Source organism: Sardina pilchardus, chromosome 1, assembly GCF_963854185.1.
Source record: "Sardina pilchardus chromosome 1, fSarPil1.1, whole genome shotgun sequence".
NCBI classification, from domain to species: Eukaryota; Metazoa; Chordata; class Actinopteri; order Clupeiformes; family Clupeidae; genus Sardina; species Sardina pilchardus.
Window position 1 is genome coordinate 51310775 of NC_084994.1, and position 21821 is coordinate 51332595.

Sequence of the window (21821 nt, forward strand, 5' to 3'; positions counted from 1 at the left end):
ATTTCAAATTAAATAATAGCACAGTAGCTTTTACAATGTTTCCAGCATGCCCACATCCATCAGCACTCTCTTTGCCTTTTTTGTCAGTTGTTTTTCTTAAAAATGGTTTTGACATTTTTTTTTATATATTTAGACTTGAATAATCTCCATCACTCTATTGCTATTGCTTGTCAGTTCAAATGCGTACTGCTACTGACCACAGTAATTATCTTGACAGTCCCTAAGGGCTTTGGATTTACAACACTGAATGTGCTGAAATATCCGTGTTGCTAATTACATAGCTGTCAGATGACTGCATATTTACTGTGTCTGCTGGTATTGTTTTTGTTTTTGACTGTTTTAGCTTTTTGCAATGCTCAAAAATATTACTCAAAGCAAAGTTAGAATCTCAGGTAAAAGCAAGCCAAACTTGTAACCCCAGCATTCAGACTTTATAAACAGAGATCATTCAATTTAATTTCGTATTTCAGTATTTCTGTATCTCAGTTATGTTTTTCTCTCTCAAAATTCTCTGATGCAGTGAAAATTATGCTTAATCAGGCAACAAAAGTGATTGGACTTTTGAAGATGTTGATGTGATAATGGTGTAATTTCAGGTATTTGGCTAATGTTTTTTTCTAAATGCTAAACTGATATTGCAGGTCTAGCCTCCACTGATGGAGATGATGCTGGGCTATTTCCTGATCTTGAGCCTCCTCCTCTTCCCCTATGGTCATGGAGCCCCTCCAGGTTTCCGTGTGCGTCTCGCAGGCAATGCCTCCAGTCCCAACCAGGGCCGACTGGAAGTTTTCTACAACAACATGTGGGGAACAGTGTGTGATGACGAGGTCAACATAAACCTGGCAAATGTAGTGTGCCGGGAGTTGGGCTTTCTGCACGGCCTCACCTGGGCCCACAGTGCTAAATTTGGCCAAGGACAAGGTATGTAGTGTTACCGTTTTTGTGTCTGCATACCTTCTGCATGCTTTGGTTTCTCTGACAGAAAGGCAGAGAAATAGACATAAATATGAAAACTGACAACATGAGCTGATGCATGGTCTGGCAATATCAGATAAACAGTAAATATCTTAACAGTAGAATCATCAGATTTTGCTTGAACTTTAAACAGCATACCCCTCCCTCCTGTGCTCTTCCTCAAGTATTCATTTTAGTATAATAGATGCTGAAATGTGCAGGTGCTTCCATCATATCATTTTTGACAATATGACTGTTTATGTACAATGATTATACTTATCCAACAAAACATTTTGCTTGAAAACACTACCTAAGTGCATGTCTGCTGTGTGTTTGAAAATGGATGTTGCACATTTCTTTGTTTTGGAATAAATAAGGGCAATAAACCATTTCTTGTCCTTTTGCACACTGTAGGCCCAATCTGGTTAGACAACGTTCTCTGCTCAGGCACTGAGAGCTCGCTGGCAGACTGCCACTCCAATGGCTGGGGCATCAATGACTGTTCCCATTCTGAAGATTTAGGCGTTGTGTGTAGTCCGGAGCAGGGGCGGAGTTTCATCCAGCCCTCAGAAAGTGCAGTCCATCCTCCCGCCCCCTCCCCCCAGTCCCCCCGCTCCCCTCAGATCTCCAACGTCCCGGAGCCCCCGCGTAGGAGGGGCCATGAGATTGCCATTCACAGGTCTGGCTCCCGCCAGGGTCCCAATCCAAGGCACGGCCATCAGATCCAACTGCGCCCCTTCAATAATGATCGGCGCCGCAACCAGGAGTCCGCACTGCCCCAGGGCCACCAGATACCAAACCGCCTGCGCAACGTGGGAGCCTACAGGCAGGAGTCGAGCCGTGGGCTCCAAGCGGGGTCTAACATCCCACCCACCTCACAGACAAGAGATCGGACTCCTAATGCAGATGTCTATCGAAGACCACCACCTGCTTCAGAGACACCCACCTATGAGAGTCGACAAGCCGAGCCCAGGCAGATGGCCCAGCATGCCAGCCAGCAGGAGAACAACCTGAACTTTGACTTCACTGACCAGTACCACCAGGTGAACACAGACACCAGACATGTTAGAGATTCATGTTGGTGTTGTATTGTTTCTTTAAGGCCTGTGGAGACAAAATGTCCAAATAATGTTCCATATCTCTGGCATACATACAAAATATATTCATAGCATTACAGTTTTTATGAAAGTTTGTTGAAGTGTAGCTTACTTTGAAAACGGGTCTTTATTTTCACATTTTAATACATTTGGAGGATATTTTCTCTTGTCTTTTGTACCATATTGTGTGAGTTGGCCTACATCATCCCTCTTTCATTATCTTAGGGCTCCGGCAGAGTGGATCTGGATGAGGTTCGTCTGCGGCCTGTGCTGACAAGCAGCAGGAGAGCCAGCGTCGTGAGCGAGGGTGTGGTGGAGGTGAAGCTGGATGGGAGGTGGCGCCATGTGTGTAGTCTGGGCTGGGATTTAACAAGTAGCCAGGTGGCTTGTGGCATGCTGGGATTCCCTGCAGCAGAACAGCCCGATGAGCCAACATACAGGTGAGAACAACAACCGTCTGTAGACCATCAATATCCATCATATATCCACTGTCATGATTTCAAGTCACTCTGATTTTGTTCACTTGCTTGGAACCTCTTCTCTTAAATCTGTGTAGTACAAACAGCTCATTTTACAATCTCTGTAAACAATCACTAGAGTTACCACATCGGTAGCATGATGTGAACAACATGGCCCAAAAGCTCAAAATGGCCTTAATATCAATAAAAGTTTCTTGTTTGTTGACTTATTTATGTCCTGCAACAAAACTGTTGAGATAAACTCTACAGTACTATATGTGGGAATTAGATTTAATCATATATCAATTGTAGGGAAGCAGTCATTGAGAAAACACTGTTATCACAATTTCATGTGACCTTTTGTGTCACTATAACTAAGGAGCTCTTTGAAAAATGATTTAGACCTACTTGTTCATCAAACAATTTGCCCTGACTAGCATAGTAGAAGAAGAGGGAATTGATGAGGGTGAATTCCACGCCACTTGTTTGAGCTTGCACTAACATCTGCTCAAGTAGGAGACAATGTGATTGTATTTTATATGTATTTCATCTGTTTGTTAGTTATGTTAGTAAGTGTAAAAACTCCAAGAGGTGGAGGTTGCATTATTACAATGAAACCTACAGCACATTGTCAGACGTTTGTCAGACAATTTAACCAGGTTGTGTTGCCTGAACTATGGCAATAATTCCAGATTTGGAGATCTTGAATGCCATGTGTGCTTCAGTCTAGCTCATTACTCTCCCACAAAAGTGTTTTCTCCCCCTCCGTAATTATGTGAATCTAGAAGAAAGAGTGAGATCAGTCTGCTGTCTGTAATTTTCACTCACCCTGTCTACAAGTCTCTCTGTGCCCCTCCATTTCTGCTCTTCTGTGTCTGTCTGACATACCTCTTTCTGCACGTGACGTGATGCTGGGAGCTCAGACTCCAGTGGGTTTCGCGGTGCTATGGAAAGTATACGTCTTGTGGTTATGTAGGGTAAAACAGGGGCGCATACATAGACACTAGCTTTTTTTAATGAAAGCCCTACTCTATTTTTCTATCTGGTCTGGAGTTTTGTAACAGGGAAACACTTCCTGGTACACTAAGGTGAACCTACTAATAGAGGTTGTTACTTCCTTGGTACCAAAGGCCTTAATATGTTGGTTGAGTCCAGACCATGTGTCTGACCATTCAGCTAAACATATTCATGGAAACAGTTTGAGACAGACGTTCTCTGTCTGAGTGACTGACCACAGAGTCTTTTCATGCACTATATATACAGGATGCCTCAATTGGTGGGTTTATCCAGTGCTTTCAATTCACTTACTTCTGAGAAGATAGCTAACCTAATACTACCATTTAGTTGCCAAAACTATTTAAGCTACTTTTCCTCTTAAAAGTCAAACAGCTGTCACCTCTGCTTCCCTCTTGACTTTGGCTTTTTGGAACAGGATATGATTTCTTCAGCTGGAAGAAAGTAGTTGACCTCCATGAGCATAGTTTGTGTTTCATGTAACTGGCATTGATCATAGACAGGAGAAGGCCCAGCTCATCGTTTACATTACTTGTTAATTGAAAGCTCATTGCACTCATTATTTGCATGTATTATTTGACTTTGCTGTGACAGTTTTGCTGAGGCAAAATATTCACTATAGTTGAAGAGATTTCAGTGTAAGTTGTCACTGTGAATTACCAGACGCCTAACTTGACTTATTTTCTTTCATAAAAAGGGCTTTTTTAGTGTACAAGTGTTTGCATAATGTATGTGTGAGTAAATAGGTTGGTGTGTGTGTGTGTGTGTGTGTGTGTGTGTGTGTGTGTGTGTGTGTGTGTGTGTGTGTGTGTGTGTGTGTGTGTGTGTGTGTGTGTGTGTGTGTGTGTGTGTGTGTGTGTGTGTGTGTGTGTGTGTTTCTATTTGATGTTGAGAATAAATATGAGAGAAATGTGCAATGTGGTATGGGATCTATTTAAGTTAGACTATTTATTTGCCAACAACTTCTTGCCCTTATACTCTTTTGGGAGCATGTTTCCATATTTAAAGATACTTTTCTCACTTTCAAATACAAACCAGCATATTTCATGAATCAATATATCAGTGTATTTATTGAATGATCAATTTTGGCAAAAGACATACATGCATTATGTTGTGTACTTTGCGCACAGCATAGGGTAGAATCAGATGCTATTGTTGAGTCTTTGGACTGATTGCAGCAAGTTGATAACATAGTCTAGGTTTAATCAGCAGTGCTGAACACTTTGTGGTTGTTATTGCATGATAGGAATTTAAGATACTGTTGCTATCAAGCCAGTTGCAATGGTTGTTTAATAGCTCAGTAATGCTTTGTGCATGAAATAAGCAAAGAAAAGTATGGAGTTAGAAGACTCATGCTTTGGTATTGTATTTATAGCCCTGGTTGGGTGCACAAATGTGTCAGCCAGCAACCAGAGATCAGGCTAAATGTAGTGTGTTCTAGCACACCCAATAAATGTCCTCTTTCCATCTGTTTCCTGTGACTTCTCTCATCATGGCTATTTGCATTATCTAACTGAACTTAAGCATTCTGTCTTCCTTGCTATGCCTATGCATGATGCTAAAAGACTGTTAGTCTTTGAAGCGCCTGGAAAATATACTGCATATAGTGTAAATGTGACAAAACAACTACGTTTGGGCTACATGGCAGAAGCTCAAGTGGACGCCACAACCTTGGGGTTGCCTTAAAAAAAGCAGGGGGTGTGGTTGGCTGTTCTGGTGACTCAGCCTTTGCTTCATTCACAAGCGTCTGTAGAGTGGATAGGCTTTCCTTTTTACAATTCCAGACTGCTGTTATAATATCAGCCTTACAAAGTCTTATAAACCATAATCCCAAATCCAGACTATGTGCATATGGCCTTGGTACATTACAAAGAGACAACTGGATTTTCTGTTACATTTTTCATTGAGCCTTTCTTTGTTTTTCTTTTCAAGATTCATTTTTATCTGTGCCAAGCAACTGTGCTAGATTTACCATTGTTTGTGTGGTGTGACCACTGAACAGAAGCTTGAGGTTACACTGGTAGGTTGCCGTATGTCTATTTAACTTTAATGCCCAGTTACCCGTTTCCTGATTCCATTTTTGAAATAGGAGGGACTCACAGGTTTCAGTCCAGTTTTGCCTTAAGGTGGAGTAATACCTTAGGACAAACAACTGGTTACCCCCAGCTGTTACTGTTAACTCAGCGTAACTTCAAGCTGCATTTAGCCCAGCTCATGGTGTTATAAAATGGTGTATGCAGCATTTTCCATGAGTGCTTCTCTTGCCAGACATTTCTATACAAAGCGACTGAGTGTATTACAGCAGACAGATGGCCACTGGGGAGCAAGGCTGCGTGGAGAGAGAGGGAGTGATGAAGGCTTGGGTTTGGCTGCTTTTCACTGAACAATGGAAACATTGAGATCTAGATGGGGCTTCCGTGAAACTTCAAAACCACATTGCATTCTTAGCTTGTTTTGTCTCTGTAGCATATCCTGATTATGTGTGTGTGTGTGTGTGTGTGTGTGTGTGTGTGTGTGTGTGTGTACATTTCTATATACAAAGCCTTTTTGGCTCTGCATTGTGTCTGTGAATGTGTGTGTCTATGTGTTTGGCAGGGTGGATGTGAATTCTTAAATAAATAAAGAAGTTTAAGTTTACCATAATACATACATTTGTGTTCATTTGTATATTAGTGTCTTAACCATCTAACCATCATCCTTCTCAAGAATATTTGTGTTTTTTATCACAGGAAATACTGGGATACCAAGATAGCAGACCCCTCTACGAGGTACTGTAATGTGTTTTACATGTTTTATGTTCAGTCATTTTATTTGATAGTTAATAATCATGCAATATAATTTCAATTCAGCAGTCCTTACCTCCAATAATGTGTTCTCTTTTTTGTCTTTGTTTTTGTAATCAATACACATGTTCCTAGGCTGAGTGTAATGGTCACTAAGAAGGGCTACTGGGTGGAGGAGGTCCAGTGTCAAGGTACCGAGCCATCAGTGACCGACTGTCGGACTCGGCTGTCTATCCCTCATAATGATGTGCCTTGTGTTGGTGGCATGCCGGCAGTAGTGCGATGCGTACCAGGGGCTCAATTTTCCCGAGCTGCTGGCAGGACAATATCTCAACCTGCAACAAAGGTAACTACTAGTTACAAGTAGAAGTATTAAAAGGAAAATATACTGATGCTTTGAGGAAAGTTTTTTTTGTAATTTAAGGACTTTTCTAAGCAGGCATTAAGACATTATTATGTTTCAGATCAATGTAATGTTAATATGAAATCATGAATTTGTCTAATTAAAACACAAGTTGGTATTGACATTTCTAGAGGCATTAGGATCACGGTAACGTCTTGGGAAATGACCCCAGAGTTAGATAAGACAGTACCTAGTGTTCTCTTTTCTGTGTTTGCAACAACCCTCTTTAACAACACCACTGTTAGCCTAGCTCAGCAGAATTCACAACAACCCTGTTTAACAACACCACTGTAAGCTTAGCTCAGCATTAGACAGATAACTCTCAACAACCCTGTTTAACAACACCTCTGTTAGCCTAGCTCAGCAGCATTCACTGCAAGTAAGTTACTCCAGTTGGCCTATGGCTCTCTAAAGTGCCAAAAATAGACTTCCTACCAGCTACAGAATAGACTTAGTAACAAATTGTGTTCAAATAATTTATTTGTATATTAATCATATGTAGAAATAACAATGGCACAAAATGAGACACAGCAATTTTCTACGCAGATACATTTGAAGAGTTTGGTCCCAAAACGCTATATTCTCCATTTTAATGCATTTTCATGAATATTTTTTTGTTTACATTTTGCTTTCCAAGTCATTTCAGTGGAACTATAAATGGGTGCTGTTATTTGATTAATCTTTACTCAATCAAAACAACACATCTGCAATTGTATTGATATTGAATTCACAATACTGCTCAAACACTGCTCGAACACGTGGTATCAAGTCACAACATGTTAATAAGAAGATTTTTGGAGTTGTTAGGAAGTCTTCACCTCCCGTGAATTAAGCTAAGCTACAGTATCTTAAAGGTGGAAGTGTTAGACTGGGTTATTGCAATTTGCACACACAGAGAAAATAAAGGTTTGCATCCTCATGCCTAACCCTCGGGTAGACAGCTAATTTCCCAAAAGGTTGACGTGGTCCTTTAAGAACCTATTACCTTCTGTAAGCAAACTAAGGCTGTATCGCTTCATGTGTAAATTACCATTATGTATGACTGCGCAAGTAGAACCCCAAATCTAACACTTGAACTGTTCTTCCCCCAGCAAGAGGTGCGTCTGAAGGCGGGGCCACGAGTGGGCGAGGGGCGCGTGGAGGTGCTGCGGGAGGGCAAGTGGGGGACGGTGTGTGACCACACGTGGGACATCACAGCTGCAAGCGTTGTGTGTAGGGAGCTGGGCTTTGGCACGGCTAAGGAGGCCCTTAAAGGAGCCCAGATGGGCCAAGGTAAGATTCTTTTTTGCCAAGATAGGAATCACACAGGGACTGCTCTCTCACATTCAGGATGTCCATAGCATGGAAAAAGACAAATAATATCTCTGAATTGTAATAATACTCCTTTCAAGCTCTTGGTTTGGTTCATGAAACCTCTCAAACAGAATTGAATTCATTTTTTATCAAGTATTATTCCATTACTCACGAAATTCTGTCTTACGGTGATTTGCTTTGTATGATGCCCACTTAAATGCCAACAACTATTCATCTGGGCCCCTTGAAAGCCAGTCACACAACGTGGTGGCTATTAGTATCCATTGAGGTAATTGGTCATGCATGGTCATGAAATCCATGACCCATTTCTTATTTCTTTTCGCTTCTATGGCAAATGAATTAACCTCATCATGCAGCTATTTGTTTGTTAATTTGGAATGACTACTTCACCAATATTTCTCAAATAGAGATGCAAGACAATTATTCTTTCACGAGACGGCTATTCTTCCCATATTTTAAATCTGCAACGTCTTTCAACCACCTGTAGGAAAATAGTGTTTACAAGAGTAATGACTGTCTAGAAAACAAACATAGCATATGGCAACAACTGACACGTTTACACAAGCCCATGATGATGAGATAATCTTCTATTTCAGACCAAATTACAGGGGTTCTTTACATCACGTACACTTTTTTTCCCTCTGGCCATCTAAGAGGGTTCTATTTTCAACTATTAAACAGTGCCTTTGGTGTTCTTGTGTATAATTTGGCCACTGAGGTCCGCTGCACACCCAGTTCTTGCCGTCCACATCACTCACATAATGGCCACCTCCGTGATCTGATCCATTTGACATATTGAGGGAAAGAGCCACTAAATATAAAATGTGAATGTGCCTGTAGGTATTAGGAGATCTACATTTTAGAGCCTGGTGTTCTGCACAGATACATACACTACTAACATACAGGAACGTCTCAACAGATTAAAGTCCAACTGATGCTGTGCTGTTTTTCAGGTACCGGTCCTATTCACATGAACATGGTACAGTGCACTGGCAGAGAGAGCTCCATCAAACAGTGTCAACACCGTGAGGTCCCTCTCAGGAGCTGCAAACACAGCCAGGATGTCTCCGTGCGCTGCCATGTCCCAGGCACAGGCCTGGACACCAAAGTTAGAATGCCAACTCTCTTCTTCAACATGCAGATGTGTATTTCTATGCAGAAGAATTTGACAAAATAAAGAAACCGTAAAAGAAGTTTATGAAATAACATTTACTGTATAGTATTTAAGTAAATAATATTTACTGTACTCATTAGCCATATTATTGAATAGCTCATTATTTGCTGTAGTAGTATCAGTGGTAGTAGTGCTAGTGGTGTCTGTTTTAATAAGCCCTACTCCGCCTGTGTTCCCTGTGTCCCAGGTGCGGTTGGCTGGGGGCCGGGACCCTGCGGAGGGCCGTGTGGAGGTTCTGCTGGAGGTGGGGGAGACTCAGCGCTGGGGGGCTGTGTGCAGTGAGAACTGGGGGATCCGTGAGGCCATGGTGCTGTGCAGGCAGCTGGGCTTTGGCTTTGCCTCCAGAGCCCATCAGGTATGTGTGCTTGCCCCCGCTTTCCCCACTTTATTTATTTATCCCACATTCTCAGACAACCTTAGCTCTGGACTGGAGTTGTAAGCTGCTAGCCAATATAAATATCATAACAAACAAAGTGCATCCAAACATGACAAATGTTTAAAAATAATATTAAATATACAAATAAAAAATGACAATACTTGTACTGATTTTACAGACATAGGAGCAAAATTCTCCAAACTTGAACTAAAAAAAGACCTGTGAAGGAGAAGGTGTTTTTTAGTAACTTCCTGAATGATGAGTTCAGAGGTCAGGGAACTATTTCCTAAGACATATTTATGTGTTCCAGCTAAACACATTTGACCGCTGGGCTTGATTTGCGGGTGGGTCTCCTCCAAGAGTCAGCCTGCTGAAAAGAATGCTTGAGAACCAGGGGCAAATAACACTGATTTGTGTGGATGGATTATAAGTTCAACACAATATACATTTGTGTACTTACTGGTATTCTAAGACTTACTTTAGCACTGTGTATTAACTCAGATTTTGAATTCTCTGCTCTGTTTGTTTCCTGACAGAGTTTGTTTTTCTCCTCTGGGTTATTTCCCATGTAGAGGGTAATTGCATGCTTCTCAGGAAAATGCTAAACCAGTCCAGGGAAAGAAAGAAAGCAGGGCATTTGGAGTGAAAACAAACTTAAAAATAAAACAGTTAGTGCTTGGATTGGACTGAAGTTAAATGGCAATGTGCTTTATGCATGCACATAAAACGACTAATTTTCACAGGGGTTCCACTCAGTAAATAACCCATGAAGAGGGAGAATGGAAAGCATATGATGATGCCTCTTTAAATGCCTCTAATAGCAGAGATCCAGTGGGTGACCTACTGCATTTCTGTTATTTCCTTTCTAGGCTCTATTTCCTCTTTAGCTTTCAGTACTCTAAACTAACTCCTGTTGGTGTGCGTGTGTGTGTGTGTGTGTGTGTGTGTGTGTGTGTGTGTGTGTGTGTGTGTGTGTGTGTGTGTGTGTGTGTGTGTGTGTGTGTTATGTAGGAAACTTGGTACTGGCCTGGCAACCCAGATGCTGGGGAAATGATCTTAAGCGGTACACATTGTATTGGCACAGAGATGTCCCTTCAGCAGTGTCGCCGAAATGCACATGTGTACTGCCCTAGTGGCAAAGCAGCTGGGGTCACCTGTGCAGAGAGTGAGTAGGACACACCATCTGAGTTCAGACCCTGAAGGAACTCATTTTCCCGAGAATCTTCCAAAGCGATGCTTTAATGAAATCTACTTAAAGCAGCACTAAAGAGTTTTTCGTACATTAAAGGAACACTTCACCGTGTTTTCATATTAAACTATGTTATTCCCTTAACTAAGACGACTTGATACATATTTTTCACATTTCAATGCGTGCACTCACTGGCTCTGGCGCCCGACGCTACTTTCATAGTTCATTCATTAGGATCCAAACAGAGATGAATTTAGAAACGACCAAACATCTCCATATTTTCCCTATCAAAATACAGTAACACGAGTAGTCACACGACCAAGGGATAACTATGTTGTGTGGCGGAATAACACTTGGGAGCACTTCGACTCGCCGCAGTAATATCATCACTCTTGCACTTTCAGTTTCACTTTGGAGTGAGGATATTAGGCTACTGCACTGATGCTCCCAAGTGTTTAAAATAATGTTTCCAAAATCATTTCAGCGGTTCATCAACTCATAACGGCACTTCTACCGCAGCCCTCTATTGGCTATAACCGCACCATGCAAGTTTACCAGATCAGGTAGCATATCTGCATTTCGATGAAATGAGACATAGGAAACTACAAATTTTACTTGCTTCGATGTCGCAATACATCATACTTTCATTAAATCATGCAACATACTCTACCTTGTCTGTGGACATCGTCATTTGCTGGATAAACAAATAGCGTGTGCGCGACATAGGAAAAGTGCTTTAGTGTTGCTTTAAATAAACATACAGACATAAAAGTAGTTCAGAAAAGCAGTAGTGATAAGGCAGAGCCACTGGGCCTCTGATAGCTGTGGTGGTAGTTACTGTGCCTCTGATTATATGTCATGTATTGTATGTCCTTCTGATTCTATGTCATGTATTGTATATTGTTGTATATTATATGTAATGTATTGCATATTATATTATTTCTCCAACAGCGGCCCCTGACCTGGTGGTTGATGCTCAGCTGGTGCAAGAGTCAGCATATCTGGAGGACCGGCCCCTGCACCTCCTCACCTGCGCGCACGAGGAGAACTGTCTCTCCTCCTCTGCTGCCCGCATGCACTGGCCCTACGGCCACAGGCGCCTCCTGCGGTTCTCCTCGCGCATCATGAACCTGGGCCGCGCAGATTTCAGGCCCCGTTCTCCACGAGAGTCCTGGGTATGGCATCAGTGTCACAGGTGAGAGGCAGGAGTTCATGAATAGAATTAAGGTAGAAGCAGAAGGCTAATAGCCAGGTGTTCGGTGGGCCAAACCCATCCAAACATAACAGCGAACAGAGATGGTAATGAAACAGAAATGGTTATCTGATGGTTTTTGTTAACTGATTGGGATAACTTGTGATGCCGGTCTCTCTGCCACTACTTGCAGGCACTATCACAGCATTGAGGTGTTCACACATTATGACCTGCTGACCCTAAATGGCACCCGGGTTGCTGAGGGCCACAAAGCGAGCTTCTGTCTGGAGGACACCTACTGCCCTGATGGTGAGAGGCTTTAACAGACCGCCTGTGTGTGTGTTGTGTGGACATACTGTATGTGCTGCTTTTTACAAAATGATGTGTGTGATGGAATTTCAGTTTGTTTGAGAATGACAGCCCTAGAAAAGAAGCATATACCATGTTTCTAGCGAATGCTTCTTAAAATGAGCCTGGATGTTCCCATGCTGCTTTGATTTCATTCACACTGCAAAGGCAGCCTGGAAACTACCGCCCTAATTTTTGCCTGAGATAGGGGACCAATCACAGAACAGGGGGGAAAGACCATGATGAGCTGTGCACAGACGCATTTGATAAACATCCGTGGCGCCCAACCACACTATCTAAGTTTACCAGATCGGGTAGCGGATCTGTAGTTCGATGGAATGAGACTTAAGAAACTAAGAATTTGACTTGCTTCGATGTCACACTTCATCATACTTTCGTAAAATCATGCAACATACTCTACCTTGCCTGTGGACATCGTTATTTGTTGGATAAACAAATAGCGTGCGTGCGACAGAGGAAAGGTGCTTTCGTGTTGCTTTAATACAACATTGCTGTGTGTAAAAAGGGAGAGGGTAGAGCTAACATTGTTTTTCATACAGTATGTGGATACTTGTGACAATATTAAGCAAAGTAATTAAGCAAAGTTTGTGTAGTAGTACATTTGAAAGGCGTAGTAGTATATTTGGACACCACAGCTAGGTGGGAGTGGGCAGTGAGGGGCAGAGGACAAGCTACAGCGGGCAGTAGGTTACCCATGAACTCATGTTGGTAATGGAAAAAAGACAGAAAAGGTGTGGTGGAGGGGTGTGCTGTAATGGTGTGTGTGTTGGGGGGAGGGGGGGCGTAAAGGAGGGGGTAATAGGGTGTGTGGGGGAGTACCTGTGTGTATGTGGGGAGGGGGGGTGTTGATGAGTGTGTGTGTGTGTGTGTGTGTGTGGGGGGGTGTACCTGTGTGTGGTGGTGGTGGTGGTGGTGGTGGGGGGGGGGGGGGTATAGTTGGTGTGTGTGTGTAGGAGTGGGGGTGGGGATACCTGTTTGGGTGGGGTGTGATGAAATGGTGTACTTCCTTCTTTGAGTCTTGATATAGTGAATTAACAAAACACCACAAGTCAGCATTCACAAAAGACCTGTGCACCCTCATGCACATTCAAAGTGTTCACTTGAATCTTTCTCAGCATTTACTTTGCGAGATGTACTGTGTACTAACCCAGCTCATATTAATTTGTACAGATTGGAAGGATGATTACTCTCTAACTGCTTATAGATTCCAGCTTGTTCCTTACCATTCCTTGTCTGTTGCGTGTTCTTTACTTTTTTCCTGTGCCATTCCACTTTTCACACTCATGAGTGGATTGTCTGAGTTAATGCTATGCTAATGTCTGGTGAAAATGTCTTCTAAATAGCCTCATTGGAAGTATACTTCCTGAAGAAAGTGTGAACGTGTTCAATACTTCAATACTTATTTTCCCCACTGGCAACCCTGGCAAACAGAACCAGAACCATGATGACTTCCTAGAAACCACCATAGCAAACAGCACTTTTCATGCACTGGCATTTCCTTCAGGAAATACATCTCTTGTTGCGTTAATGTTAAGGCCCTTTGAAGATGGGATAGAGGAAGCCACACACACACACACACACACACACACACACACACACACACACACACACACACACACACACACACACACACACACACACACACACAAACACACAAAGTAATTGATTGTATAAGTGGTCACACGCAGACAAGACAGTATTTTGTACATGCACCAGAGTGGCACATTGCTGAGGCACACCACATCCATCCATCTCCAAATAGATGGCCTTTTTCTTGGTCAGTGACGTAATGATTTATAGCGATTTCTGGATAATGCGCCAGACCACACGTCTGGGTACAAGGCTTGATAAAAGTGAAAAGCATTGGGCAAAATTCGCCACTGACTTAGTGTGAGATAAGAATAAGCTTTGAGTCGAGATAAGAATAAGCTTTGCACTGCGTTGCTGATCGTCAAAATAGAGCCCCAAATCTTTCAGGAGCTTGACTTAAAAGAGCATACGTGAGGATCATCCTCAATTTCTTATTTGACAGAATAATAATGTTTTTTTTTTTTTTAATTCACTGGCTTGGCTGCCAAAACACATTGTTGTAGCATAGACCTTATCAATCAGTTATCAATCAGTTCTTATTACTAGTGGATCTTCCGACCTCACTGATTTGCATTTCTGAAATAAAAACCTGGTTCACCGAAAACTTCCTGAAACTAAACAGTAACACAACCGAGGTCCTCCTCATTGGCACCAAATCCACTCTATCCAAAACAGACAGCTTTTCTCTTTCTATTGATAACTCCTCTGTTTCACCCTCCCAGTGTTATCCTTTCAATCCCACGTCAATAACATCACTCAAAGTAGACATTCAAAATGCCCATTCACCTTAGTTTGCATTTGAAAGAGACACTCACTAAGTGACACATTTAGTCTGACTTTTTTCCAATTAGTAGTAAAACTACATAACATTTTTGAATGTTCTTTTTACTTATATGAAGCCAACACCATTGTTTTCAAGGTACAAAATTCAAAAGTCTTAGCTAGATATTTATATTTATATATTTTATATATTTATATTTGACCTTTGACCTTTGCCCTTTGAAAATAGTTTTTTAAATAGTTGTGTTTACACTGAATTATAATAAAAACTAATTTCATTACATCCACTTTACTCTCATATAATTATTGTGGAGGACCTCTAGAATATAACCATATGTGCCACTTTTGCATAGGTGTTTTAAGTTAGATGAAAAACGTAAAAATCTCAAGGTGTAGCAGACTGCCTCAAAGTGCCTGAAAAGGCCCCGGACCTCCAAGTGTTAACTGGTTAAATGGTTAAATTTCAGTCTACTTACTTCCATCTACTACGTAACATCAACCGCCTCCGCCCCTCCCTAACCCCCCACACTGCTGCTATCCTTGTCCACAGTCTCGTCTCTTTCCGTCTGGATTACTGCAACTCTCTTGTTTTCGGCCTCCCTCCCTCCCAAATCCCTGTATAAACTTCAACTAGTCCAGAATTGAGCTGTCCGCATCATAACTCGAACCCCCTCCATTCACCACATCACTCCTGCCCTTCAACATCTCCTCTGGCTCCCGGTTCAATTCCCCCCCCCCCCCCCATATGTGTCTGATCTCCTCTATGTTCCAACTCCCTCCCGCTCTCTAAGACCCTCTTCCTCCATACATGTGCCGCTCTGCTCCCTCTCTGGAATTCATTCCCCTATTTCAACGCAACTCAAAACACATCTTCAAAACACATTGCTCTACCTTTTTTCTGTTGCTCTTCATATTTTTATTTTCTGCTGTTTTTATTCAAATGTTGTGCGTATGGTGTCCTTGAGTGTCAAGAAAGGAGCCTTTAAATAAAATGTATTATTATTGTTTATTATTATTATTATTATTACTATAACTAATGGGCTAAGAGTGAATGACTGTGAAATGTGCCTTTATTGACTTTTAGGAGTGTTCATAAATGCTTTTCAATCAAAAAGTCAATATAACAGATACAGTAGATTGATTGATTGCTACAGTAGATTTGTGGAAGTACAGTATTGTATTCACTGATGCACTGTGTGTAAATATGTGTCCAGGTTTAAGTAGCATTGCTGGCTACAGACACCTGACTCTGCTTTGGCATGCTGTGTACAGAAAAAAGTATACAAATATTAATAGAGAGTTGTGTTGGACAACAGGCCTTCATAAGCGCTTCTCCTGCTACAACATGGGAGAGCAGGGCATCACTGTGGGCTGCTGGGACACCTACCGCCATGACATCGATTGCCAGTGGGTTGACATCACCGACATCAGACCAGGAGACTACGTACTCCAGGTTAGAATGTTTAATCTATAATCTCATAATAATTGGCTTGGTGCCAAAGAGCAATGTTTTTGAGAGTTTCAAGGAGCATTGCAAATGTTTAATAAAATCATATAAAAATATAAATAAGAGATTAATGTCAAATCCTAGTTTGTCATAAAAATATATTTGATTTTTTTTGTATCCATAGAGTGGGTTTAGATTTAATTCCTTCATGGAGAAACAATTAAAATGGCTCACCAGTTCCCATTAAACCAAATAACCCTGTTGCCAAGAGGATAATTAGATGTTAAAGTTAGCTTGGAGGCTGCAGAGCCATAAACGATGGCCATGTCACTGCTCCAACAGAAATTACAATTCCATTTTGTATAAAAATATATGCTGGCAGGAAGGGCACACTCATAATCCTGAGATTTGCAGAGAATATAGTTGCAAACAAAAGGACACGTGCTTACACTATTTCCAGACCTGATAATGATCAGAAGAAAACATGTAGCCACATTGCCACTTCATGGTAAAGAATGGCTCTGAAAATAGCCGACCACTTAAGTCCCTATTGGGACCATGTGGTTATGACAAAGAAATGTATCCATTCGTTCATGAATTATTGGCTGTTAAAATACTGTATATTAAACAAGCCTAGTGGCAACCAATGACGTTTATGTGGATGCAGATGAAAGAAACAGAAGTCACAGCATAGTTACTGTGTTTGTGGATACAAACTGAGACTGCAAGATAACATATTTTTCATTTAGCAGGGAGTGGTGCGACTTTATTTCCTGTGTGTGATTTAGCCACAAGATGAGTTTCTAGGGTGTAATCACAAACATGCTGAGCATTGTTAAGATCAAAAGTACAGAGATTTAATGGTGGGACACCCTTGCGTATCACTCATGGTTGCCATGAGAAATGTTGCACAACAGAAGTGTACGATTAAGTGACTGAGGGAATGTGTGCACTGCCTCTTTTTGAAAAGGGTGTTGTCTTGGAGTCAAATAGTGGGGTTCCAGTTTTAGGAACATACATTTAAACCCATAACACACAATCACCTCAGAATGACTATCCTTGATTGCATAGTTATTTAGGAATCAACTACGCAATGTGGTGTTCCTTTTTTACCATTTTAAGGCTGAATTTGGTATAGCATTTTTTCTTATATTTGAATCATTCCAAACAACAACTTCAAAAAACAGATATTGTTGTGATATGCATACTAGAGCAGACTGGCAATCTGTGTTGCTAGTCAACATCCATGTATAGGCAGTATTTCTGATACATGTAATTAGAATAAGTATTTCTAATACAAAATAGTTTTTGTATTTCATTTTGTTGAAGAAAATGGCTTCATAATCATATTTCATATTTCATACAGTGCTGAGTTGAGTTGTTATTATCAGAACATTATCAGAGATTCAGGAAGACGCATACACACCGACCTCAAGATTCTTGAGAACTTTAATCATCAATTTGTTGAAAACTTGAATCATCCAATTAGAATCTGTTATGTGGTTGACCCTCGTATTGCTTAAAGCAACATGATGAAAAATAATGATAAAAAACAGATAATAATTCAAACAAAACGCAAAAACAATTGTTTTCTGAGATGATACTAATTGTGAAAAGCTTGAGAACCACTGTTTTAATGTATCAAAAGCAAACTTTGTATACTGTATCTCAGGACCACTGTGAAGATTTAGAAGAAAAGAAAGAAAGATTTTGCTGCTTTGTTTGCCCTCTAGAGGGTACTGCAGTGAACAAAAAAGTTACCAACTGTAGTGACCATGAGAGGGAGAGAGAGAGAGAGAGAGAGAGAGAGAGAGAAAGAGAAAGAGAGAGAGAGAGACCAAAGAGCAGAATGACCTCGTCCAGAAGTGGACAGCAAGAGAGAACACAATGAGATGAGAAGAGAAGAGAAGAGCCCTTACATCCTGCAATGCTTGAAACCAATAACAATGTCTTCCTACCCAGTTGGCCTGTGATTGATCAGCTGGTGAGAAAGGCTATAGGTGTGACAATACAGACTGTAGTGTAATTCTTATCCGCTCCACACATGGGCGTGTCATGAGTGTGGTGCACTCCCCTTCCCATGTTCAATTACTTGAGATTCCATTCTGAGAATCATACAGTCTCTGAGAAGCTAAAAAAGTGTTGCAGTCATCCCCACTCTACCCTGCATTCTTGGCCTTCTTGGTGTAAAGATTCCTTAGAAATAATACTGGGCTGCTTAGCTCATATGATGTCATTTAGAAGTGTTCGGTTCGATTATCCATGATATGCATGTCTCCACAGGTGGAAGTTAACCCGACCCTTGACATGGCAGAATCAGACTTTCAGAATAATGTGATGCGTTGCCGATGCAGATATGATGGTGCCAGGGTTTTCATGTACAGCTGTCACGCAGGTGAGTCACAAATTGAGCCAATGGGATCATGTTTGTTTACATGGTACTTTACATGTCTCTTGGTGGTGTTAGTAGACACAGATTTGTATGTAGTTTCTAGTATACTCTACTGCTGTGTGTTGTGTTTAATGCATTCTTCCATAGATGTGTGTGTAGTTTCTATACATTCTACTGCTGTGTGTTGTGTTCAATGCATTCTTCCATAGATGTGTGTGTGTAGTCTCTAGTACATACTGCTGTGTGTTGTGTTTAATGCATTCTTCCATAGATGTGTGTGTGTAGTTTCTAGTACATTCTACAGCTGTGTGTTGTGTTCAATGCATTCTTCCATAGATGCGTGTGTGTATTTTCTAGTACATTCTACAGCTGTGTGTTGTGTTCAATGCATTCTTCCATAGATGTGTGTATGTAGTTTCTAGTACACCCTACTGCTGTGTGTTGTGTTCAATGCATTCTTCCATAGATGTGTGTATGTAGTTTCTAGTACACCCTACTGCTGTGTGTTGTGTTTAATGCATTCTTCCTGCATGCTGTCTCAGGGGATGCTTACAGTGCTGAAGTGGAGGACCTCTTTGAACACCAACAGCAGATCACCAACAACTTTCTATGAGCTACATCAGTGTAGGCCTACAAGGTGACAGAACAGGGAGTAATGATGCATCAACTGGAGAGAGGATCCAAGTTAGACAGCCTTGAATTGATACCAATTTCAAAAACGTACTTGTTCAATAATAAACATGCCCCAGCACCTGGAGCTCTCTATGAGGCCATGAGAAAGAGAGGCACACTGCAAATCAATATGTGGAGAAAAGAGAGACCATGAACTAAATCAGTCTGTATTCTAAGATTCAACTTATCTTGGAATGACAGTCAAGTGGAACTCATCACATGTTGGGAATAATCATTTCTATGAAGCTTCTTGAATCATAGGGAGGGTTTAAATAAAAACCTGCATTCCATTTCCTCTTAGAGTTTATTCTTTCCCCAACTTGTAATCATCTGCTTAAAACAATTAAAAACAAGGTACAAAAACTTCCACGGTATACTGATAAGCTCCTTTTAGACACACAGTTCTGACAATGGTTCCATCTAGAAAGCTTACTGCATTACGTTTCTGCTTTTAAAGTGTGTGTGTGGGTATGGATGTACTGTATGTGTGTGTGTGTGTGTGTGTGTGTGTGTGTGTGTGTGTGTGTGTGTGTGTGTGTGTCTCTCTCTCTCTCTGCCCAGTGTTGGGAAGTGACGAAATACATGTAACAGGATTACATATTTAAAATTCAAAATATGAGTAACTGTATTTATATACAGTTACAATCTAAATGGGTGGTATTCAGAATATAATTACACTTGTCAAAGGGATTACATATAAAATCATTATAATATGTAGGCCAAGGCTTTTCAAACTCAAACTCAAATATTTGTTTTCCCCACACCATTTAGTCTATACAGTACATCTCTCAGGTGGCGCCTTTCTCTTTCCCTCTCTGTTTATATTATTAGCCTAAATGAAAAACCTCTCAGGGAATGTAGAATGTAAAATTAGTTTTGCTGTAGGCCAATAGGGCCTATCTTCAGCCAGCATGTTTTAGGCCAGTATAGGTTCTTGTATCTTGACAGAGTGAGTGTTCTGCAAAAAGGCATACAACTCCCCTTGTGCTGTTGAAATCTGTGTTTGCCTTGTTTGGGAATTGGTAGCCTTTTAGCCCATGTGCAGATAAAACATCTCTGGTGCACGTTCTTTGACACAATGACCTTAACAGCACATAGGCCAAACAGCAATCCATCCTCACTGTAAAACAGGTAGTGGGGTTGTTGTTGAAATTAGCAATGCGTCTTACAGTTATGTGAGGTTAGTTGAAGTTTCATCCATCGCTAATAAAATAGAATACAATGCTAATGTAATCAAAAGTCAAATACCTTACTCACTTTCAGTAATCTATTATTCCCAACACGTCTCTGTCTCTCTCTGTGTGTGTGTGTGTGTGTGCGTGTGTGTGTGTGTGAATGTCTATATGCAAGGGGTGTTTGTGCTTGAGTTATCTATTTGTATTTTGTAGCTTGGCACGATGTTACCAATGAATTCTACAGCTCTACTGTCGTATCACTTCAGTTCACTTTTCCATTGTCTGCCATCCACTTCAGACTTACATACCAGTGATAACAAATACCTCCACCAATAGCAGGTGAATACTAGGATACTTTGAAAATCAATGTTTGTAAAATCGTGTACAGTGTAATACATATTTGATGATGATTCAGGTGCATGTGTCCCGTCATTGTGCTCCTTTGTCTGTTTGAGCTACTTAAGTCACTTCTGCAGTTTTGCTACATACGCCATACACCGTGTAGTCCACTGCATATATATTGTCATGTACAGATTTATATGCCCCCTGGAGTAGGCTCCAGTCAGTGTGAAATTGACATCTGTATTCTCTTGTTACGTTGAAGTTTATTTAAAAATTGTTCAAATGGTAACATTTGTATATGTATGGTTTATGCTCAAAGTAATACTTGAAATAAACTTGTTATATCTAAAGTTACTGAGTCTAGGAGACATATTAATCTGATCTAAGCTTGCAGCTTAGCACCTTAAGGAAAATACATGACTCGAAAATGTATTTTCTTCGTCTTCAGCTCTTGAAATCTCACATGTGTCTCCTAGGGAAACATTAAGGAGAAGTTAAGCAAGAAAAGAATAGAGGGTAGAGAAAAAAAAAAGTATTTTGAGATCTTAGGTTGAACTTAAATTGGGTTTGGGCTGAGACAATTGGAGGGCTATTTCTCTGTTGCTTCACACCTTCATAAGATTTTCATTAGACTCAACTTCTCTGATGTGCACACAGCCCTGCAGTCTCATGCTCTTTTATGGGGACTGACAATGTGTTTAACTATGCTAATTAACACACAACTCATGCTTTCAACTTCAGAAGAAAAAGGACATAGCATGATGAGAACAAAGCTGTGAACAATTCTGAGGTTCAAGTTTGTGACTTTGATATCATTTTCTTAGGACATAAGAACAAATGTAAGAAAACACTTTAGGAGGACATTATGAAAAGTCACCCCCCTCTGCCCCAACACAAGAGGGAATGAAGGCCTTTGTACATTATCCAAAATACCATGCCAAATTCAAGCATCTTCAATGGACCAAATGTGTAAAAGTGTAAAAGATTACAAAATGAATTGCTTAGATCTCTTTATATGGCTCTGGTCTGAACCAAAGATCATAGAGCGCTCCGCTCTAGAATCTTTGGTCTGAACTGAATCTCAATATTCAAAGTCTACC

At 40.9% G+C, this 21821-nt stretch overlaps 1 protein-coding gene across 1 annotated transcript; it reads left to right on the forward strand.

Annotated features, from left to right (window-relative positions):
* The first annotated feature begins 1690 nt into the window (after window positions 1–1690).
* On the forward strand, window positions 1691–21065 carry LOC134095571 (lysyl oxidase homolog 4-like). Its single transcript, XM_062549192.1, has 13 exons — window positions 1691–1997; window positions 2277–2491; window positions 6253–6291; window positions 6442–6652; window positions 7801–7981; window positions 8977–9131; window positions 9385–9552; window positions 10585–10738; window positions 11714–11957; window positions 12148–12263; window positions 16010–16146; window positions 18424–18535; window positions 19075–21065. Exons 1-13 carry the CDS (start codon window positions 1932–1934, stop codon window positions 19143–19145), a joined length of 1869 nt encoding a protein of 622 aa, XP_062405176.1. The 5' UTR covers window positions 1691–1931; the 3' UTR covers window positions 19146–21065.
* The last annotated feature ends 756 nt before the right edge of the window (window positions 21066–21821 follow it).